The 21358-nt window shown below is 47.7% G+C and overlaps 1 protein-coding gene across 1 annotated transcript in view; it reads right to left on the bottom strand.

Annotated features, from left to right (window-relative positions):
* Positions 1 to 21358, bottom strand: part of CEP290 (centrosomal protein 290) — a 210964-nt gene that overhangs the window by 40027 nt on the left and 149579 nt on the right. The window contains exons 38-42 of the mRNA XM_040408592.1: positions 18272 to 18409; positions 16504 to 16725; positions 9626 to 9751; positions 7391 to 7536; positions 4588 to 4743 (exon numbers count right to left, since the gene is read on the bottom strand). Coding sequence (XP_040264526.1) covers positions 4588 to 4743; positions 7391 to 7536; positions 9626 to 9751; positions 16504 to 16725; positions 18272 to 18409 — 788 coding nt within the window. The remainder of the gene's footprint in view (positions 1 to 4587; positions 4744 to 7390; positions 7537 to 9625; positions 9752 to 16503; positions 16726 to 18271; positions 18410 to 21358) is intronic.

Genomic DNA, 21358 nt, shown 5'->3' on the forward strand with positions numbered 1-21358 from the left:
GACCGGTTAGCACTAGGTACGGGGACAGGGAACCTCCACCTTCAGGGGGTTGACCTGGGCACAGCAGACCTCTAGGGATTCTAGGGGTAGCTAGTGCTAATTTTCAGCCCCGCACCTTCCGGGCTACAAGTAATTATCTATTCTTTATTCTCTGTTTACCTATTTTTGTGCTTACGGTGTCATTATGTTTGTTTTTTTGTCCAAGGGACCGCTACTCCCTTACTGAGTTATCTCGGCCAACGTAGCTTTTTCACAGTTGGTATATTTATACCTATACCCGCTTGATCATTTATTAAAGGTATTTTTAACAAGTCACTTTTTTTCACACATGCTTCTTTCTACAAAATTTTTGTGACAATTTATCTTATTATCAAATCTCTAATGCTGTAAATTTGTTTACCCTTAATGTATGTGTTTTTTTTACTGGACACTGCAGGATAGAAAAGTGTGGTGCGCTAAGCTTTTGTATCCTTTTTTTCCCCCAATGTATACGTTAAACAGGTGTGAACCTCATCGTGTGCAGTTACCCTTAGAACATGTCCACACATGACAGCTGTTTTGAGTTGCTTTTTTTTTAGCTGATTTTAAGGGAAAAAGCTGCCAAAATGAGCGCTAAAAAACTCCATCTAAGGCCTCCTGCACACGAACGTATTTTTTTGCGGTCCGCAAAAACGGGTCCCGTTTTTCCGTGATCCGTGACCGTTTTTTCGTCCGTGGGTCTTCCTTGATTTTTGGAGGATCCACGGACATGAAAAAAAAGTCGTTTTGGTGTCCGCCTGGCCGTGTGGAGCCAAACGGATCCGTCCTGAATTACAATGCAAGTCAATGGGGACGGATCCGTTTGACGTTCACACAATATGGTGCCATTTCAAACGGATCCGTCCCCATTGACTTTCAATGTAAAGTCTGGAGTCCCTTTTATACCATCGGAGTTTTCTCCAATCCGATGGTATATTTTAACTTGAAGCGTCCCCATCACCATGGGAACGCCTCTATGTTAGAATATACTGTCGGATATGAGTTAGATCGTGAAACCTCATTTCCGACAGTATATTCTAACACAGAGGCGTTCCCATGGTGATGGGGACGCTTCTAGTTAGAATATACTACAAACTGTGTACATGACTGCCCCCTGCTGCCTAGCAGCATCCGATCTATTACAGGGGGCCGTGATCAGCACAATTAACCCCTCAGGTGCCGCACCTGAAGAGGTTAATTGTACTATCATATCCCCCTGTAAGAGATCAGGGCTGCCAGGCAGCAGGGGGAAGACCCCCCCCCCCCCTCCCCAGTTTGAATATCATTGGTGGCCAGTGCGCCCCCCCCCCTTCCTCCCTCTATTGTAATAATTCGTTGGTGGCACAGTGTGCCCCCCCCGCCCCCCCCCCCCTTCCTCCCTCTATTGAAATAAATCGTTGGTGGCACAGTGTGCGCCCCCCCCCTCCCTTCCTCTATTGTAATAATTCGTTGGTGGCACAGTGTGCGCCCCCCCCCCTTCCTCTATTGTAATAATTCGTTGGTGGCACAGTGCGGCCCCCCCCTTCCTCCCTCTATTGAAATAAATCGTTGGTGGCACAGTGTGCGCCCCCCCCCCCCCCCTTCCTCCCTCTATTGTAATAAATCGTTGGTGGCACAGTGTGCGCCCCCCATCGGCCCCATCGGCCCCCCCCTCCCTCTATAGCATTAACAACATTGGTGGCCAGTGTGCGGCCTCCCATGGCCCCCCCCCCCCCCCGATCATTGGTGGCAGCGGGTTACTAGCAATAGTACAATAGTAAAAGATTCATACTTACCTGCTGCTGCGATGTTCGTGTCCGGCCGGGAGCTCCTCCTACTGGTAAGTGACAGTTCATTTAGCAATGCGCCGCACAGACCTGAGGCTGTCACTTACCAGTAGGTGGAGCTCCCGGCCGGACACGAACATCGCAGCAGCAGGTAAGTATGAATCTTCTACTATTGTACTATTGCTAAGTAACCATGGCAACGAGGACTGTAGTAGCGTCCTGGTTGCCATGGTTACCGATCGGAGCCCCAGCGATTAAACTGGGACTCCGATCGGAACTCCGCTGCCACCAATGATGGGGGGGGGGGGGGGGGGGGAAGATGGGAGGCCGCACACTGGCCACCAATGTTGTTAATGCTATAGAGGGAGGGGGGGCCGATGGGGGGCGCACACTGTGCCACCAACGAATAATTACAATAGAGGGGGGGGGGGCCGCACTGGCCATCAATGATATTCAAACTGGGGAGGGGGGGGGGGGGTCTGCCCCCTGCTGCCTGGCAGCCCTGATCTCTTACAGGGGGATATGATAGTACAATTAACCCTTTCAGGTGCCGCACCTGAAGGGGTTAATTGTGCTGATCACGGCCCCCTGTAAGAGATCGGGTGCTGCCAGGCAGCAGGGGGCAGTCTTGTACACAGTTTGTAGTGTATTCTAACTAGAAGCGTCCCCATCACCATGGGAACGCTTCTGTGTTAGAATATACTGTCGGTTCTGAGTTTTCACTAAGTGAAAACTCAGCTTTGAAAAAGCTTTATGCAGACGGATCTTCGGATCCGTCTGTATAAAAACTAACCTACGGCCACGGATCACGGACACGGATGCCAATCTTGTGTGCATCCGTGTTCTTTCACGGACCCATTGACTTGAATGGGTCTGTGAACCGTTGGCCGTGAAAAAAATAGGACAGGTCATATTTTTTTCACGGCCAGGAAACACGGATCACGGATGCGGCTGCAAAACGGTGCATTTTCCGTTTTTTCCACGGACCCATTGAAAGTCAATGGGTCCGCGAAAAAAAACAGAAAACGGCACAACGGCCACGGGTGCACACAACGGTCGTGTGCAGGAGGCCTTAAGATGGAAAGACTGTAGAAGTCACCAAAGTATATAGAAAAGAACAAGGCAGCTATCCAAGCTCTTTCTTACAGGCCATGGCATATCAAGGCGACATTATTATCCTTATGTCTCACACTATGAAAACCATAACTCCATATATTATGAGATTATTAAGTGGCACATTTTAAAGGGTTTGTCCAAGGAAAAATATTCTGGTTTTCAAACCAGCACCTGAATCTGAATACTTTTGTAATTGCATGTAATTAAAGAGGACCTTTCACCGATTCTGACATTGTGAACTAAGTATCCTGACATATACAGCGGCGCCCAGGGATCTCACTGCACTTACTATTATCCCTGGGCGCCGCTCCGTTCTCCCGTTATGTCCTCCGGTATGTTCGGGGACTTGGTTATAGTAGGCGGAGTCTGCCCTTGTTCTCCAGGGCGTCTTCTTCTCCTAGGCTGTAGCGCTGGCCAATCGCAGTGCAGAGCTCACAGCCTGGGAGGTTTTTTCTCCCAGGCTGTGAGCTCTGCGCTGCGATTGGCCAGCGCTGCAGCCTAGGAGAAGGAGACGCCCACAGGACAAGGGCAGACTCCGCCTACTATAACCAAGTCCCCGAACATACCGGAGGACATAACGGGAGAACGGAGCAGCGCCCAGGGATAATAGTAAGTGCAGTGAAATCCCTGGGCGCCGCTGTATATGTCAGGATACTTAGTTCACAATGTCAGGATCGGTGAAAGGTCCCCTTTAAACATTTAGCATAGCCACTGTGTTCTTTTTCTTATTTCTTTGTCCGGCTCACTGAGATGGCCGCACATGCTCAGTCTGATCCAACTGTCTCCTGAGCTGTGATAGGGAGGGAGCTCCAGCATGAAAAGACACGCCCCCTTAGCTGCAGCAGAAAGGACCCTTCCCTTGAGCTGTCAGCTTGATATAAATCTAGCAGAGCAATCAATGGGGAGATCTCTGGATCCATGTGAGGTACAGGGCTGGTTCTAGCTTTGTTAGAAAGAGACTGTCATGTACTACATGGTCTCATTTTTACATTAATCATGGGATAACCCCTTTAAGGTTGTGTATACATCTATTATTTATATTTCTAGTCCTGGTCAGAGGCTCATCAGCATTAGGAAGATACTGCTATGCAGACAAAATGCAATCAATGAATGCCAAGGGCCAAAAGGTATGTGAACATTTATATACTGCACAAGGATTGGATGCCAAGTTACTGTGGACTGAGCGACAGCTGATAAAAAACATGGTACACGTCTGCACATCCAAGTATATAAATATGCAATTGGGTTTCTTTTGATTGCCCCATGCACCCTGGTCATCCCTCATTATGTCGCTTTGTAAACGGGGGTACTGGACCTGGAAAGCGGTGATAGCGGAAGTAATCATAAGTATAAAGGGGACTATATATAACATTATATACCCTGAAATACAACGGTCGAGAAAGAAATAACCTAACGATTCAAATGCAAAATGGAACAGGTGCGGACCCATTCATTTTCAATGGGGCCGGAATGTGCTGTCCGCATCCTCATTTGCGGATCCGCACTTTCGTTCCGCAAAAAAATAGAACATGTCCTATTCTTGTCCACAATTGCGGACAAGAAAAGGCATTTTCTATAAGAGTGCCGGCGAGAACGCACATTGCCGGTGTGCAAAACACATACGGACGTGTAAATGGACCCTTAATCAGCAATTATTGTAAAATATTTCAGCAGAAATCGCACATACTTCATGTAAGAAATGTCATTTTCTAATTCAACATTCTTTTTGCGGAGTTCTTCAATTTCTCTCTCAGACTCCACAGCTCTTACTCCCACCACTTGATCCACGGTCACACCACGCGATTTCAGTCTCTTCTGTAACACTATTTTCTCCTGGTCAGATCTACAATAGAAAACATACACCGATCAGCACTAAAAGAATACAATAATAACACATCTTCATTTTTCCGAATGTATGTATTTATCATTATTTATCCAACACCAAAACACAATAAATTACCATTAAAACAAAAACAAGATATGTAAAAAATAACAAAAGTATAAAGATCTACATACAGTATACCAGGTATAGGTCAGGTATTGTGGTTACTGCAGAATTTTCTTTTTAGGCTAGGTGCACCGTTATTAAACATCTACTTTCTGCTGGTGGACATGCAAGTTCAGAGTTCAGTGGGTGTTCCCTGTGAGGCAGGAACGCTCTCTACCCCACTTCCTTCTTTCAAGGCTCCGGCCTATAAACCTTTGTCCACTCCCCCACTTTCTCTCACACTGACATGGCTGGAGCACAGCAGTCTTTTCAGTGATATCCAACGTGCTAGGTGTGAATGATACTGACCTGCTCAGAGCAGAGGAGCACCTACCGTTGCTCTGGAGTAAACGAGTAATGGAGAGATGCAGGACTGCAGGGTCAGGCTACACATAGGGTTTGTTAGGACCTGGGTAACTAAGGTGCACTGGCTGCATCACCTTGGGTGCACATTGTTTGGGATAGGAGCTATGTAAACAAATGGAGATTTTCAATCAGGGCTAACGTGCCTTGACTGGAGCAAGAAGAAACCTGTTTGCAGTGGTGGACAGCTTTAAAGGCAATATGCCTTTAAGAAATACATCCTTTAGGGTGCCTTCACACGTTGTAGATTTTGTGGCAGAAAATTCCAGGACTGAAAATCTGTTCTATTCATTTGAATGGGGCAGCTAGCACATGGATTTTAAATTTTCTGCCACAAAATCTGCCAGGCGTGAAGGCACCACTAAGTAAGAACATCAGTAGGTGTCCATGTACCCACTAAACGGATGATGCCCAGATCCCTTGTTCAGTGCATCAATTCATCAATTTTGCACTGTAAATGAATGCGAATCATGGCCAAATTCTTTGTACCCTGCGATTTTTAGTTTTTTACTTCCTGCCTTTTTATTTTTCCGTTCATATAGCCATATGAGGGCTTGTTTTTTGCAGGACAAGTTGCACTTGCTAGTGGCACCACTTAAAGGGGTTTTCCAGGTTTTTAATATTGATGACCTATCCTCAGGATAGGTCTTCAATATCAGATCGGCAGGGGTCCGACACCCGGCACCCCCGCCGCGCATACCCTCTCCTGTCTCTCTGCCTGCTTGCCATAGACATAGCAACAGTGAGCAGGAAGAGAGACAGGAGAGGGCATGCGTGCATAGCACATGTCTTCTCTTCATATAGCTGGTCGGCAGGGGTGCCGGGTGTCGGACCCCCACCAATCTGATACTGATGACTTATCCTGAGGATAGGTCATCAGTATTAAAAGCTTGGAAACCCCTTTAATTTTGCATATGATGTAGTGGGAAGCTGGACAAAAAATTCCAAAAGGTAAGGGATTGGAGAGGGGGGGGGGGGGGGGGTAGCAATTCTGCCATAGTTGTATGGGTTTAGTTTTTTAGGACAGTCCCTATGCGGTAAAACTGACCTGTTTCCTTCATTATTTTTTTCTTCGCATCTCTATAGTTAAGTCTACAGAGTGGAGTGTGCAACAGTTTTTTTGCAGGACGATCTGTACTTTTTACCGATACTATTTTGAAGTGTGTATGACTTTTTATTCAATTTCTGGGAGGTGAAGGAAAGAACAGCTAATCGGCAGTTTTTTTTTTTTGTCCATTGCAGAGTTCACCGTCAGGATAAATACATTTATATTTTAATAGTAATAAAAATATTTTTTTATTGTTTATTTTTAATAGGTGGAAAGGGGGGGCGATTTGAATTTTTTGTAAATTATATATTTTTTTTAAATATTTTTAACAACTTTTTTTTTTTTTTTTTTTAAACTTTTTTTTCACTTTAAGCCAGATCACTTCCCCCATAGAATGCAACAAATTACCATGGGAGTTTAAATGCAGAAGGCCCGAGGCTGCCACAGCAACTGAATGGCTACCCCCATCTTAATGCGGGCGGAGCACTGTGCTGTAGGGGAAAGCCCTCTCAGATCTTGTGGTCGCAACTGATGTCTATCTCCGGATGTCAGCTTCTGAGCGGGAGCCATGTTTAAAGATCTAACATGTACAGTGGAGGTTGGGAAGGGGTTACATTTCAGTATGTAATGGCATAAGGAGCTGCTAAATGGCCTGCATGCTTACCTTAGCCTGCATGGAGTTGCCCCCCTTGATTTCACATGGGTAGTGGTATAATCAGGCACCGGTGTCCACAGCCTTTCCTCTGAAAGTGGTCAGTACATGCTATGAATGCTGGTGCCTTACCCTTACCGTAGGCACCAAGGGGGCAACTCCATGCGGGCTGAGGTCAGCCTGGAAGCCATTTAGCAGCCTCTGATGATATTACATACTTGCGTATACCACTCCTGAAATTTAGACACAAAGTGGCCACCCCTTTAAGCATAAACCACAGATCGTGTACAATAAAATGTGTAGGAAGAGACGCTTTGTTCAAAGTAGAGACCATTCATTTGAGAAATATACAAGAAGAAATGTGAAAGAAGACCCTTTAAAAAAACAAAAACAACAACATTTGTTCAATACTGTGCAATAAACCAGTCCACAGAACTCACTTGGAGTACAGCTCCTTCAGCGTGGTCAGCTGTTTGGTCTGCGTCTCCACTTCCTTCTCTTTATCTCTGAGCTTGCTGCGCAATCCTTCTATTTTACTTTGCCATTTCTTTCCTTCTTCCCACCTTATAATCTCTTCTTTGGAGCTCTGAATTGAAAAGAGAACTATTAGCCCGTAGTTACAGTTATCCAAGGAATTCTACATGGTTGAATAAATAATGGTCATAGAGCAATAGCTAGAAACGTCAGACCTGTTCTTTGGGACCACAACCATGCACATCCATATAGCAGTATAACACTAGAGGAATCTGTCCTGGTGATATGATGGACACAGGTACATGGCTTGCTAGAGCTCCAGTACAGAAAGCATATTGGAAAATTGCATACCTTGTATTTGCTGAAACTATAGATTTAGACCCCATGCAGATACAATATTGGCCCAGATTTACTAATGTGTCTGTGCCTAAAATCTTTATAACAAGTGGCATGAATTAGAACAACTAAGGTTTCAAATTTTTCTTCCATTTTGCTCAACAAGGGGGTGGGTCTTATCTGAAAGTGTGGTGTTTAGCAGGAAAGGGGCATGGTCTAAGCTGAAACATTCTGCACCAAAATTGCGCCACAATTCTGGTGTCAAATTATGCTAATAGTTGGTATTGTTAGGTCTGTGGTCCAAGACGGTTATCCTCCTGCTGTCCCCTGTGTGCATGGACACCACGCCACTGGCCATGTCACCCAGTGTCCTGGTTTCCAACGTCCTCTCCATGCTGCTTTTTCCATGCTCCGGCCCTTAAAGGGCTTCTGTCACCCCACTAAAGTGATTTTTTTTTTTGGGGCTAGTTAAATTAGTTATATAGCGATATATGAAAATATAATGGTGTTACTTACATTGATCCAGCAGTTTATTAAAAAAACGAAGTTTTATCATATGCAAATTCAGTCTCTACCAGCAAGTAGGGCGGCTACTTGCTGGTAGCTGCTGCAGAAATCCGCCCCCTCGTCGTGTTGATTGACAGGGCCAGCCGGGATCTCCTCCTCCGGCCAGCCCTGTCGGCATTTCAAAAATCGCGCGCCTGTGTTGATTCGGCGCAGGCGCTCTGAGATGAGGAGGCTCGTCTCCTCAGCACTCCCTCAGTGCGCCTGCGCCGATGACGTCACCGAAATAGAAGACGTCATCGGCGCAGGCGCACTGAGGGAGTGCTGAGGAGACGAGCCTCCTCATCGCAGAGCGGCTGCGCCGAATCAACATAGGCGCGCGATTTTTGAAATGCCGACAGGGCTGGCCGGAGGAGGAGATCCCGGCTGGCCCTGTCAATCAACAAGAGGAGGGGGCGGATTTCTGCAGCAGCTACCAGCAAGTAGACGCCCTACTTGCTGGTAGAGACTGAATTTGCGTATGATAAAACTTCATTTTTTGAATAAACTGCTGGATCAAAGTAAGGAACACTATTATATTTTCATATATCGCTATATAACTAATTTAACTAGCCCCAAAAAAAAAAAATCACTTTAGTGGGGTGACAGAAGCCCTTTAAGCAAATCCTTCCCCAGCCAATGGCTAATGGTCCCTGGTTATTTAAGGCGCTCGCTCCACCAGGTGTACGTCTGAGCTTTAGGTTCCCTGGTGACCAGCAAAGGTGTTTGCTAGTCTAGTGCGATTTACCTGTGATTATCCTGCGTTATCTCCTCCCTGTATTCCTGCCAAACGTGTGCCATCCTGCCTGTGCCCCTGCACTTTCAAGTCCAAGTTCAGTTTCTGTTTAAGTTAACCCAGTTTGTCTACCCTGTCTGTGCTCATCTAGTTCCTAGCCTGCCGGTCTCGAATTTTCCCCATCACTACTCCCCAGCAAGTCTTTCCTGTGTCTGCATTAACTGTGCGCTGCCTGGATCTCCAAAAACCAGCATTCTAGTCTTGGTGACTGTTCAGACTATATCTTTAAGTGGCCAATGTTCAGTTGCTTCTCTGCAGCAAAGCCCAGATCCCTGTAAAGGGAGCACCATAATAGGTTTAAGCCCAAAGCCAAACCGGTTAGTTGGCACAGTGGGTTCACACTGCGGATCCATAATCAATATGTGTTCTTTTACCCATGCAGCCTTGTCAAGACGTCCACTTAAATATATAGTTCCTAAATATGTACCATACAATAATATTACATATGACGTTGTTTAGAAACCTGCTTCTGTGACATAACATACACCAGTCTCTAAATGAAGGGTATTCTACTTTCTGAACAAACCTTATCTTCATGTGCAGGTTTTCGCTCAGTTTCCTCAGTCTTTTTCTCCAGCTCCACTTCTAGTCTTTTAACTTTCTTCTGAAGTTCATCCATCAGGTTCTGTTTACTTTCCAGATCTGACTTGCTCTGAAAAATAGATATTCAAAATCAGTCTGTAATATTTACTTAATGAAAGAGTCTGAGAACTGAGATAGACTCGTTTGATGTCTCCTCCAGAAAGGCTATACATAAAACCTGGGTGTTTTATTTATGGGCTCTTTATAAAAGAATAAGTAGGTATTAACAGTCATTTTAGGAAAGGATTCATGATTTGTCACAGATCACACCATGATAATGTTTTGTTTCAGGGGGATCATTCCCATGACAGCCGTTGTCTGCTGAAAGAGACACTCCTGTCGGAAAGGGGTATTTTTTTAAACCCCATATGCATAGAAAACACAAATTTTAAAGAATGTTTAGCTGTTTTTCTTTTGCATTTTGGCAGTACAATGCCATTGAAAGTTAAATGGGTTTTCTGAGATATTTTTATTGAGGACCTATCCTCTGGATCTGATCGGTGGGGGTCTGACACCAGGGAACCCCGCTGATCAGCTGAAGGCACTCACGTTCACAGCAGCACCACAGCCTTCTTGTAGCTTTTCTTAGGCCATGTGATGTTACGGTCATCGGTCACATGGCCTAGGTGCAGCTCTGCCCCTTTGAAGTGAATGGGGCTGAGCTGCGATACCAAGCACAGCCTCTATCAAATGGACGGCGCTGTGCTTGGTTAGCAAAGAGAAGACCCCGGCCCTACTGCAAGAGCCACTGTCTTCTCAAACAGCTGATTGGCGGGGGTCCCTAGTGTAGGACCTCCACCAATCAGATACTGGATAGGTCATCAGTAATAATATCTCCGAAAACCCCTTTAAATACTAAATATAGCCCTTCTGTAGCAGCCAACACAGAGAGATGCAGAATTCAGGATGACAGATAAAGATGCCCACAGGAGTCAGTCATCTCGTTGCCTCTCTGGCCGCAGGCATTTGAGTTTTTTTGCTGTGCTAGAAGTCCAAACAAAGGAGGACGTTAAAAAGCGAGGACAGGAAGTAGAATACATGGACTTAAAGGGGTATTCCGGTTATTTGAAGTTATACCCTACCCACCGCTGGGACCCCCACCTATCATGAGAACAGGGGCCCCCTACCCCCTGAAATGATAAGGTCGGGCATGCGTGCGGCCGCTCCATTCATTTCTATTGGAATTTCGGAGATAGCTGGGCACTGTGCTCGGCTATCTCCAGAATCCCCAAAGAAATGAATGAGCGACCCTGCGCATGTGTTACCTGCCGCTCCGTTCATTTTTAGGGCAGCTGCAGGGGGATACGGGGCCCCCATTCTCATGATAGGTGGGGATCCCAGCAGTAGGACCCCCACTGATCCTGTGGATGGGGGATAACTTCTAACAACCGAAATACCTCTTTAAGTGTGTCAAAGACTTACAAATTTGTATTCGCAGATCCTCTTAGAAAGTAGGAAGAATATACAATGACTTTTTTGCTAGGTTCTACATGCTCACACTGCACCTTTTACTGTCTAGTCTAGGTTTGTACCACCTATGAGTAGGCTTACTATGTGCCTCAATTCTGGAGCAGGTCTGGTGGGTCTAAAACCAGATTCCTTTTCCCTGGTTAGCCGAGGCAAAAAAGGGTCAGCAGCCTAAACTCTGTCAGAATCCTGGTGCATTTGAAATAGTAAATCTTCTGCAGTGTTTTTGTGTGTGGGGTTTATTTATCATTTTGGGGGGTTTTAGTGTTTTTGTCAAAAAGCATCATGGTCTGGCGATTTTTCTATAGGCATTTTTATATGACTTCAAAAGCAAAAAAAATCATGTTGCCAAAAAAAAGTAGCAAAATAAAAGTAATCAAAAACATGAAACGGCTGTATTTAAGTATTTAAAAATGCTGACAAAAACAGGTTGTGAAAACAGCTAAAAATGATATTTATTGGGAACGGTAGCATATTTTGATACATTTTATTATTATTTTATTGGCAGTTTAGGAAACGCCCTGTTGGTACCTGTGTGACTCATTAACATGTACACAATTGACATTAATTAACGCATCCAAATAATCGGATTAGCACATGAACGCATAATACTTCCAAGGCATAGTGATTATTAAAGGAGCACTATCATCAGAGAGTGACATTTTTAAAGGGGCTGGCCACTTAATCATTATTATCACAGACATGCTAGTATAAATGTAAGGTTATTTCCCTCAACGCTCTCCTATAATAAGGGCCACCCCTTTATTTAGTACACTTTGCTCCAGGACTCCACAGAGCTCTGGTTCTCAACAAGGCTGCTGATGGAGGGACACATGCCCAGATGTGTCCATCAGCGGCCTCCATTGATTAACACTGAGAACATCAAAAGAATTTAGGAGGCCACTGGACAAATAACATTAGCTTAGAGCGCTGTTTCTGCACCTCTGTAAAAATGACGATAAAGTGGCCAACTTTTTTAATCATTTTTTTAATGAGAACTATTTTTGCCAATGTTTGTTTTTTGTATTTTATTCAGCCCCTCCATGTCCCCTACTACCCCAGTGCCATCAGGTCAGCCCCTCCATGTCCCCCACTACCCCAGTGCCATCAGATCAGCCCCTCTATTTCCCCCAGTGCCATCAGATCAGCCCCTCTATTTCCCCCAGTGCCATCAGATCAGCCCCTTCATATCCCCACTCCCCCAGTGCCATCAGATCAGCCCCTCCATGTCCCCCAGTGCCATCAGATCAGCCCCTCTATTTCCCCCAGTGCCATCAGATCAGCCCCTCCATGTCCCCCAGTGCCATCAGATCAGCCCCTCCATGTCCCCCACTACCCCAGTGCCATCAGATCAGCCCCTCCATGTCCCCCAGTGCCATCAGATCAGCCCCTCCATGTCCCCCAGTGCCATCAGATCAGCCCCTCTATTTCCCCCAGTGCCATCAGATCAGCCCCTCCATGTCCCCCACTACCCCAGTGCCATCAGAACAGCCCCTTCATATCCCCACTCCCCCAGTGCCATCAGAACAGCCTCTCCATGTCCCCCAGTGCCATCAGATCAGCCCCTCCATGTCCCCCAGTGCCATCAGATCAGCCCCTCCATGTCCCCCAGTGCCATCAGATCAGCCCCTCCATGTCCCCCAGTGCCATCAGATCAGCCCCTTCATATTCCCACTCCCCCAGTGCCATCAGAACAGCCCCTCCATGTCCCCCAGTGCCATCAGATCAGCCCCTCCATGTCCCCCAGTGCCATCAGATCAGCCCCTCCATGTCCCCCACTACCCCAGTGCCATCAGATCAGCCCCTCCATGTCCCCCACTACCCCAGTGCCATCAGCCGCTCTATTTCCCCCAGTGCCATCAGATCAGCCCCTTCATATCCCCACTCCCCCAGTGCCATCAGATCAGCCCCTCCATGTCCCCCAGTGCCATCAGATCAGCCCCTCTATTTCCCCCAGTGCCATCAGATCAGCCCCTCCATGTCCCCCACTACCCCAGTGCCATCAGATCAGCCCCTCTATTTCCCCCAGTGCCATCAGATCATCCCCTTCATATCCCCACTCCCCCAGTGCCATCAGATCAGCCCCTCCATGTCCCCCAGTGCCATCAGATCAGCCCCTCTATTTCCCCCAGTGCCATCAGATCAGCCCCTTCATATTCCCACTCCCCCAGTGCCATCAGATCAGCCCCTCCATGTCCCCCAGTGCCATCAGATCAGCCCCTCCATGTCCCCCACTACCCCAGTGCCATCAGATCAGCCCCTCCATGTCCCCCAGTGCCATCAGATCAGCCCCTCCATGTCCCCCAGTGCCATCAGATCAGCCCCTCCATGTCCCCCACTACCCCAGTGCCATCAGATCAGCCCCTCCATGTCCCCCAGTGCCATCAGATCAGCCCCTCCATGTCCCCCACTACCCCAGTGCCATCAGATCAGCCCCTCTATTTCCCCCAGTGCCATCAGATCAGCCCCTTCATATCCCCACTCCCCCAGTGCCATCAGATCAGCCCCTCCATGTCCCCCAGTGCCATCAGATCAGCCCCTCTATTTCCCCCAGTGCCATCAGATCAGCCCCTCCATGTCCCCCACTACCCCAGTGCCATCAGATCAGCCCTATATTTCCCCCAGTGCCATCAGATCAGCCCCTTCATATTCCCACTCCCCCAGTGCCATCAGATCAGCCCCTCCATGTCCCCCAGTGCCATCAGATCAGCCCCTCCATGTCCCCCAGTGCCATCAGATCAGCCCCTCCATGTCCCCCAGTGCCATCAGATCAGCCCCTCTATTTCCCCCAGTGCCATCAGATCAGCCCCTTCATATTCCCACTCCCCCAGTGCCATCAGATCAGCCCCTCCATGTCCCCCACTACCCCAGTGCCATCAGATCAGCCCCTCTATTTCCCCCAGTGCCATCAGATCAGCCCCTTCATATTCCCACTCCCCCAGTGCCATCAGATCAGCCCCTCCATCTCCCCCAGTGCCATCAGATCAGCCCCTCCATGTCCCCCACTACCCCAGTGCCATCAGATCAGCCCCTCCATGTCCCCCAGTGCCATCAGATCAGCCCCTCCATGTCCCCCACTACCCCAGTGCCATCAGATCAGCCCCTCTATTTCCCCCAGTGCCATCAGATCAGCCCCTTCATATCCCCACTCCCAGTGCCATCAGATCAGCCCCTCCATGTCCCCCAGTGCCATCAGATCAGCCCCTCTATTTCCCCCAGTGCCATCAGATCAGCCCCTCCATGTCCCCCAGTGCCATCAGATCAGCCCCTCTATTTCCCCCAGTGCCATCAGATCAGCCCCTTCATATCCCCACTCCCCCAGTGCCATCAGATTAGCCCCTCCATGTCCCCCAGTGCCATCAGATCAGCCCCTCCATTTCCCCCAGTGCCATCAGATCAGCCCCTCCATGTCCCCCACTACCCCAGTGCCATCAGATCAGCCCTATATTTCCCCCAGTGCCATCAGATCAGCCCCTTCATATTCCCACTCCCCCAGTGCCATCAGATCAGCCCCACCATGTCCCCCAGTGCCATCAGATCAGCCCCTCCATGTCCCCTAGTGCCATCAGATCAGCCCCTCTATTTCCCCCAGTGCCATCAGATCAGCCCCTTCATATTCCCACTCCCCCAGTGCCATCAGATCAGCCCCTCCATGTCCCCCACTACCCCCAGATCAGCCCCTCTATTTCCCCCAGTGCCATCAGATCAGCCCCTCTATTTCTCCCAGTGCCATCAGATCAGCCCCTCTATTTCCCCCAGTGCCATCAGATCAGCCCCTCTATTTCCCCCAGTGCCATCAGATCAGCCCCTTCATATTCCCACTCCCCCAGTGCCATCAGATCAGCCCCTCCATGTCCCCCAGTGCCATCAGATCAGCCCCTCTATTTCCCCCAGTGCCATCAGATCAGCCCCTCCATGTCCCCCAGTGCCATCAGATCAGCCCCACCATGTCCCCCAGTGCCATCAGATCAGCCCCTCTACTTCCCCCAGTGCCATCAGATAAGCCCCTCCATGTCCCTTCTCCCCTAGTGCCATGAGATCAGCCTCTCCATGTCCCCTACTGCCATCAGTCAGCCCCTCCATGTCCCTCACTCCCATCTGCCCCTCCATGCCATCCATTGCCAATTGTCCCCCTTCAGTGCCATGTCCCGAGCGCCAGTGAAATAAAATACTTACCTTTCCTGTAGGGGCGCCGCTCCACAGCTCCTTACTCCTCTTCTCCGCACGCTGCACTGACGTCACACAGCGTCGGGTCATAGTGCGCGCTTACGTGCACTATAACCTGACGATGTGTCAGGATCCACTGCAGCGCTTTACTGGCCGTCGGGTGACCACGGAGCGGTAAGTAATAGCAAGTGCTTCACTCCCGCTCCGTGGTCACATGACACAAAGGAATCCTCGATGCAAAAAATTTGCATCGAGGATTTTTTGGTGTCGAATTACTCGATTCAATCGAGTAATCGTTTCAGCCCTAGTGGAGAGGATGCACGCAGAGCTCACACAAGCCCTGCAACCCCTTCAAACAGCTGATTGGCAGAGTCAGACCCCTGCCAATCTTATATTGAGGATAGATCCTCAGTATGCTGGCACTGTACAACCCCTTTAGGCTACTTTCACACTAGAGTTTTAGTTTTCCGGTACTAAGATCCGTCATAGGGGCTCAATATTGGGAAAAAAAACGCTTCCGTTTTTTGTCCCCACTCATTGTCAATGGGGACAAAACTGAACTGAACAGAATGGAACGCTCCAAAATGCATTCCGTTCCGTTTAGTTGCGTTCCCAGACCGGGGATCAAACCGCAACATGTTGTAGTTTGCTTTCCGTCCTGGGATACGGAGCAAGACAGATCCGTCATGACCCCCAATGCAAGTCAATGGGGACAGATCCGTTTTCTCTGACACAATAGAAAACGGATCTGTCCTCCATTGACTTTCAATGGAGTTCATGACGGATCCGTCTTGGCAATGTTAACGATAATACAACCATTCATATCGGATGCAGATGGTTGTATGATCAGTAACGGAAGCGATTTTGCTGAACCCTGCCGGATCCAGTGTGAAAGTAGCCTTACACTGCAGCAACCATCGTACTCACACAGCTGCCGATCTGATATTGATGACCTGTACTTAGGATAGGACAGTAATATACTAGCACTGCACAACCCCATTAAGTGAGTGCCGCTCCTGGAGACTGTCATGAAACAGAGTTATCCCAATCAGTCACCCCCTGCACCACGAGCATGTTCTTTTTAGCAAACTTTGGCAGCCGTCTTAAATGATGGAGAATCACATCTAACCCCCGGTGTGTACAAAATGACTCCAATATTCCCGGCTTCTCATGGCGGTAAACCTTCACCTGTGCGCTGCTCATGAGTCGCTTCAGCCTTTTCTTCAGCTCCTCGTTTTCCTTATCCGCCTCATCTTTTTCCTTGTGAAGCTTATTAATGATTTTCTGCTTTCCTCGCAGCTCCTGGTTTACATTCTCAAGGTCTTCGGTGAGGTTATTCTCCCTCGTCTTGCTACTTCTCAGGGTCTCTTTAAGCTTTAGCAGTTGCTCATTTAAATCTCCCATTCGTGCCTGGAACGATAATATCATGTTTCTTCACAATTAAATTTGCCTACTTAAAATACCACAAAGGAATTAGGTCCTGGATTAAAACTCTGTAATCAGCTTTTAAGTTAAGAAAGGATAATGTAACAATTTTCATTTGCAACCAACCCAAGCACCATGGGACGTCATTTGCGAGCAGACGTTTAATGAGAGAATTTGCTTCAAATTAATTATTTAACTCTTGTCCCCACGAAAAGAATATTGATAAAACACGGCCGACAGCCGAGGGTACTCAGATGTTTTCTGGGCTACCTCACCTCAGTCTTCCTTATTGATTCAGCGATCAATGTCAGATCGCACAAAAAGGAGAACTATACAATGTAGTGTTATTACATAATTGCCAGAACTGTCAATGGCAGAGAGGATTTGTGCCAGGAATACACAATGTGCTGGAATGATATAATAATCCTGCAACACGTGTGCAGGTTCCACGGTCGTGCTGACAAAACATAAGGTGGCGCAAGAAGGATCTAGAGCAGCGGAGAATTTTAGAAATATATGTGTATCCTATATTAGGCCACTGTACATTGTTTTACAGCTATGCACCATATATATTTTGTTGCCAGGTATTGCAGTTTATCTTGCTGCTAGTGTTGTAATTGCAGCAACCACAACAGTGCCATCTGCAGGTCAGTTCTGGTACAACATATAATTAGACATATATACAATATATCCATCTCTATGAATATATACTGTGTATATATATATATATATATATATATATATATAATCTATGAAAAACTGCACCCAAAATGATTTTATAAGATTATGTTTTCTAAGAAAAACGACATCTTAGTAAGGTTATCTATCTATAAGGGCTCATACACACAATTGTGGTTTTTTGTCCGCATCCGATCTGCATTTGTTGCTGGTTGGATGCAGACCCATTTACTTAACTGGGGCTGCAAAAGAAGCGGAAAGCGCTCCATGTGCTGTCTGTATCCGTATGTCCATTGCACACGCAAAAAATAGAAGGTGTCCTATTCTTGTCCGTTTTACAGATAAGGATGGGACTGTTCTATAGATGGCAGGACGTTCAATTTAACTAAATGCTGAACGCACATGAACGGTATCCATGTTTTGCAAATCCGCAATTTGTGGACCGCAAAAATGTCTACGGCCGTGTGCATGACCCCTAAGACGTAGGTTATTAAGGCTATGTTCACACCTGCATTGGAGGCTCTATGAGGAGCCTCTGCTGCAGAAGAATATTTTTCCTGACCCCTTGATGGACCCAATGGGTCAGAAAGTAGCTGCCGATCTCTACTATGCGACAAATCTGTCACTGCACCATTGTTTCCACTTATGATGGAAGCTATGATGTTGACGTGGACACATCTACAGTCTGCATTTTGATTGTCCTTGTGCATTTCTAGATGAAATATGGTACTAAAATAATTATTAAAATCTATATACTTGACAAAAAACAAACAAACAATCTATATCCCAAAGCTACTAGGTACACTGAACCCCCCCCCCCCCCTCCCCTGTGAAGTGAAATGTCACCTCTTACCTTTAAATCTTTGGTCTGTCTATCAACAATCTGCTGAATGTTTAAGTTTTCCTCCTTTTGTGATGCTGCTGAAATAATCTGCTGTTCAGCATGAGCGGTCATTTCTGCCCTTAGAGCGAGCAGAGCTTTACTTAAAGCCTGGAAAAGACAATAAAGTACATTCAGCAAAATAGTCACCTGGTGGCGGAGATCACTCATTGTCAACATACATGGTTTTGCCGCAGTAAGGGCTCATGCACACGACCGTTTGCCCTCCGAGACATACGGTCCGTGAGCGGGCCATATGTCCCGGAGCGGTATACATTGTGCGCACAGCATCATAGGTTACTATGACGCATCGGGCCGCCTGCGGGACTACTGTCCTGGACTCATATGATCATATCAGTGCAGGATAGTAGCCCCGCAGGCGGCCCGATGCGCACAGTATCATAGTAACCTGAAAGCAGGACAATAGTCCTACAGGCGGCACGATGCGCACAATATCATAGTAACCTGAGAGCAGGACAATATTCCCGTAGGCGGCCCGATGCGCACAGTATCATAGTAACCTGAGAGCAGGACAATAGTCCCACAGGCGGCCCGATGCGCACAGTATCATAGTAACCTGAGAGCAGGACAATAGTCCTGCAGGCGGCCCGATGCGCACAGTATCATAGTAACCTGAGAGCAGGACAATATTCCCGTAGGCGGCCCGATGCGCACAGTATCATAGTAACCTGAGAGCAGGACAATAGTCCCGCAGGCGGCCCGATGCGCACAGTATCATAGTAACCTGAGAGCAGGACAATAGTCCCACAGGCGGCCCGATGCGCACAGTATCATAGTAACCTGAGAGCAGGACAATATTCCCGTAGGCGGCACGATGCGCACAGTATCATAGTAACCTGAGAGCAGGACAATAGTCCCACAGGCGGCCCGATGCGCACAGTATCATAGTAACCTGAGAGCAGGACAATAGTCCCGCAGGCGGCCCGATGCGCACAGTATCATAGTAACCTGAGAGCAGGACAATAGTCCCACAGGCGGCCCGATGCGCACAGTATCATAGTAACCTGAGAGCAGGACAATAGTCCCGCAGGCGGCCCGATGCGCACAACATCATAGTAACCTGAGAGAAGGACAATAGTCCCGCAGGCGGCCCGATGCGCACAACATCATAGTAACCTGAGAGCAAGACAATAGTTCCGCAGGCGGCCCGATGCGCACAGTATCATAGTAACCTGAGAGCAGGACAATAGTCCCACAGGCGGCCCGATGCGCACAGTATCATAGTAACCTGAGAGCAGGACAATAGTCCCACAGGCGGCCCGATGCGCACAGTATCATAGTAACCTGAGAGCAGGACAATAGTCCCGCAGGCAGCCCGATGCGCAGAACATCATAGTAACCTGAGAGCAGGACAATAGTCCCACAGGCGGCCCGATGCGCACAGTATCATAGTAACCTGAGAGCAGGACAATAGTCCCACAGGCGGCCCGATGCGCACAGTATCATAGTAACCTGAGAGCAGGACAATAGTCCCGCAGGCGGCCCGATGCGCAGAACATCATAGTAACCTGAGAGCAGGACAATAGTCCCACAGGCGGCCCGATGCGCACAGTATCATAGTAACCTGAGAGCAGGACAATAGTCCCGCAGGCGGCCCGATGCGCAGAACATCATAGTAACCTGAGAGCAGGACAATATTCCCGCAGGCGGCCCGATGCGCACAGTATCATAGTAACCTGAGAGCAGGACAATAGTCCCGTAGGTGGCCCAATGCGCACAGTATCATAGTAATCTATGATGCTGTGCGCTCCCGTGCGCACAATGTATGCCGCTCCGGGACATATGGCCCGCTCACGGACCGTACGTCTCGGAGGGCATACGGTCGTGTGCATGAGCCCTAAGAAAAGCGTCCTTAAGAGCAATTCATAGGGAACACTTCAAATTAGACCTCTGTCAAGCCAGAAGGAATACATAAAAAGATATTTACCATACATGAGAAAAGTGAAAATGGATTTTATCACCATAGCTGGAAGTTACAGAACCGAAATCAGCAGCTGTTCTGTGCCCTTGTCAGTGCCAGACTCTGCCCATGGTGCCAAAGACATTTACTAAGCAAAATGCACCGGCATTCTGGCTCAAATTATGCCCAAAACTAGTGCATGTGCTGGGATTTATTGCATGTTTAGACACCATTTAGGCCTCTTTAGTTTCAAGTATAGGGAAAAGGGGGAACACAGTTTTGAAAGCTGTGTTCTATTGAAACGGGTCGTATTATAGTGTCCCGTGTGGTCTCCAGAACAGCAGTAGGGACATCACTCGGTTTGACTGGATTGTTTTTGTTCATACACACGTGGAGCACTAACGGCCGGGACTGTTAGCGGAATAAGCGGACTTCTTTGCATTCACATTACCACAACGATATCATCTTTGGGAAGCATTTGGACCACTCTGGAGAAGCCACCTTGGCTCATGCACACGACTGTTTTTTGCGGGTCGGACCCATTCACTTCAAAGGGGCCGCAAAAGATGCAGACCACCATGTGCTGTCTGCATCCATATGTCCGTAAATATAGAACATGTCCTATTAGTGTCCACATTACGAACAAGGAAGGGACTGTTCTATTATAGCCTGGATGTTCCATTCCGCAAAATGTAGAGCGCACATGGCCGGTATCAGTTTTTTTTTTCAGATCCGCAATTTGTAGACCGCAAAGCAGGCAACGGTTGTGTGCAGGAGCTCTAAGGAATACTGTACATCTCCCAACAGGATAACCGTTTGGGGACTGGGATAAAGTTTTAAATTGGTGGTTGAATGGGTACGACTGCTTAACCATTAATAAATCTCCCATTTTGTGTGCACAGATATCAGAATCTACGTCAATGTCCACACTTTATTTAAAGATGACCTTTCACCATTCATGACATGCCTGTTTTAATAGCTACATGCATTCCCCGTGTAATGACAGTTCTGGAGCATCTATTCTTACGATTATGTTGTGCCATTACTATATTATTCCTGTTAGAAGTTATGAATGAATTGCTAGCAGTCTGCAGTAAGGGTACAGAGGGGTGGTAACCAGTTGGGGGCGTGTACCTGCA

The sequence above is a fragment of the Bufo bufo genome, chromosome 1, assembly GCF_905171765.1.
Source record: "Bufo bufo chromosome 1, aBufBuf1.1, whole genome shotgun sequence".
Lineage (NCBI taxonomy): Eukaryota > Metazoa > Chordata > Amphibia > Anura > Bufonidae > Bufo > Bufo bufo.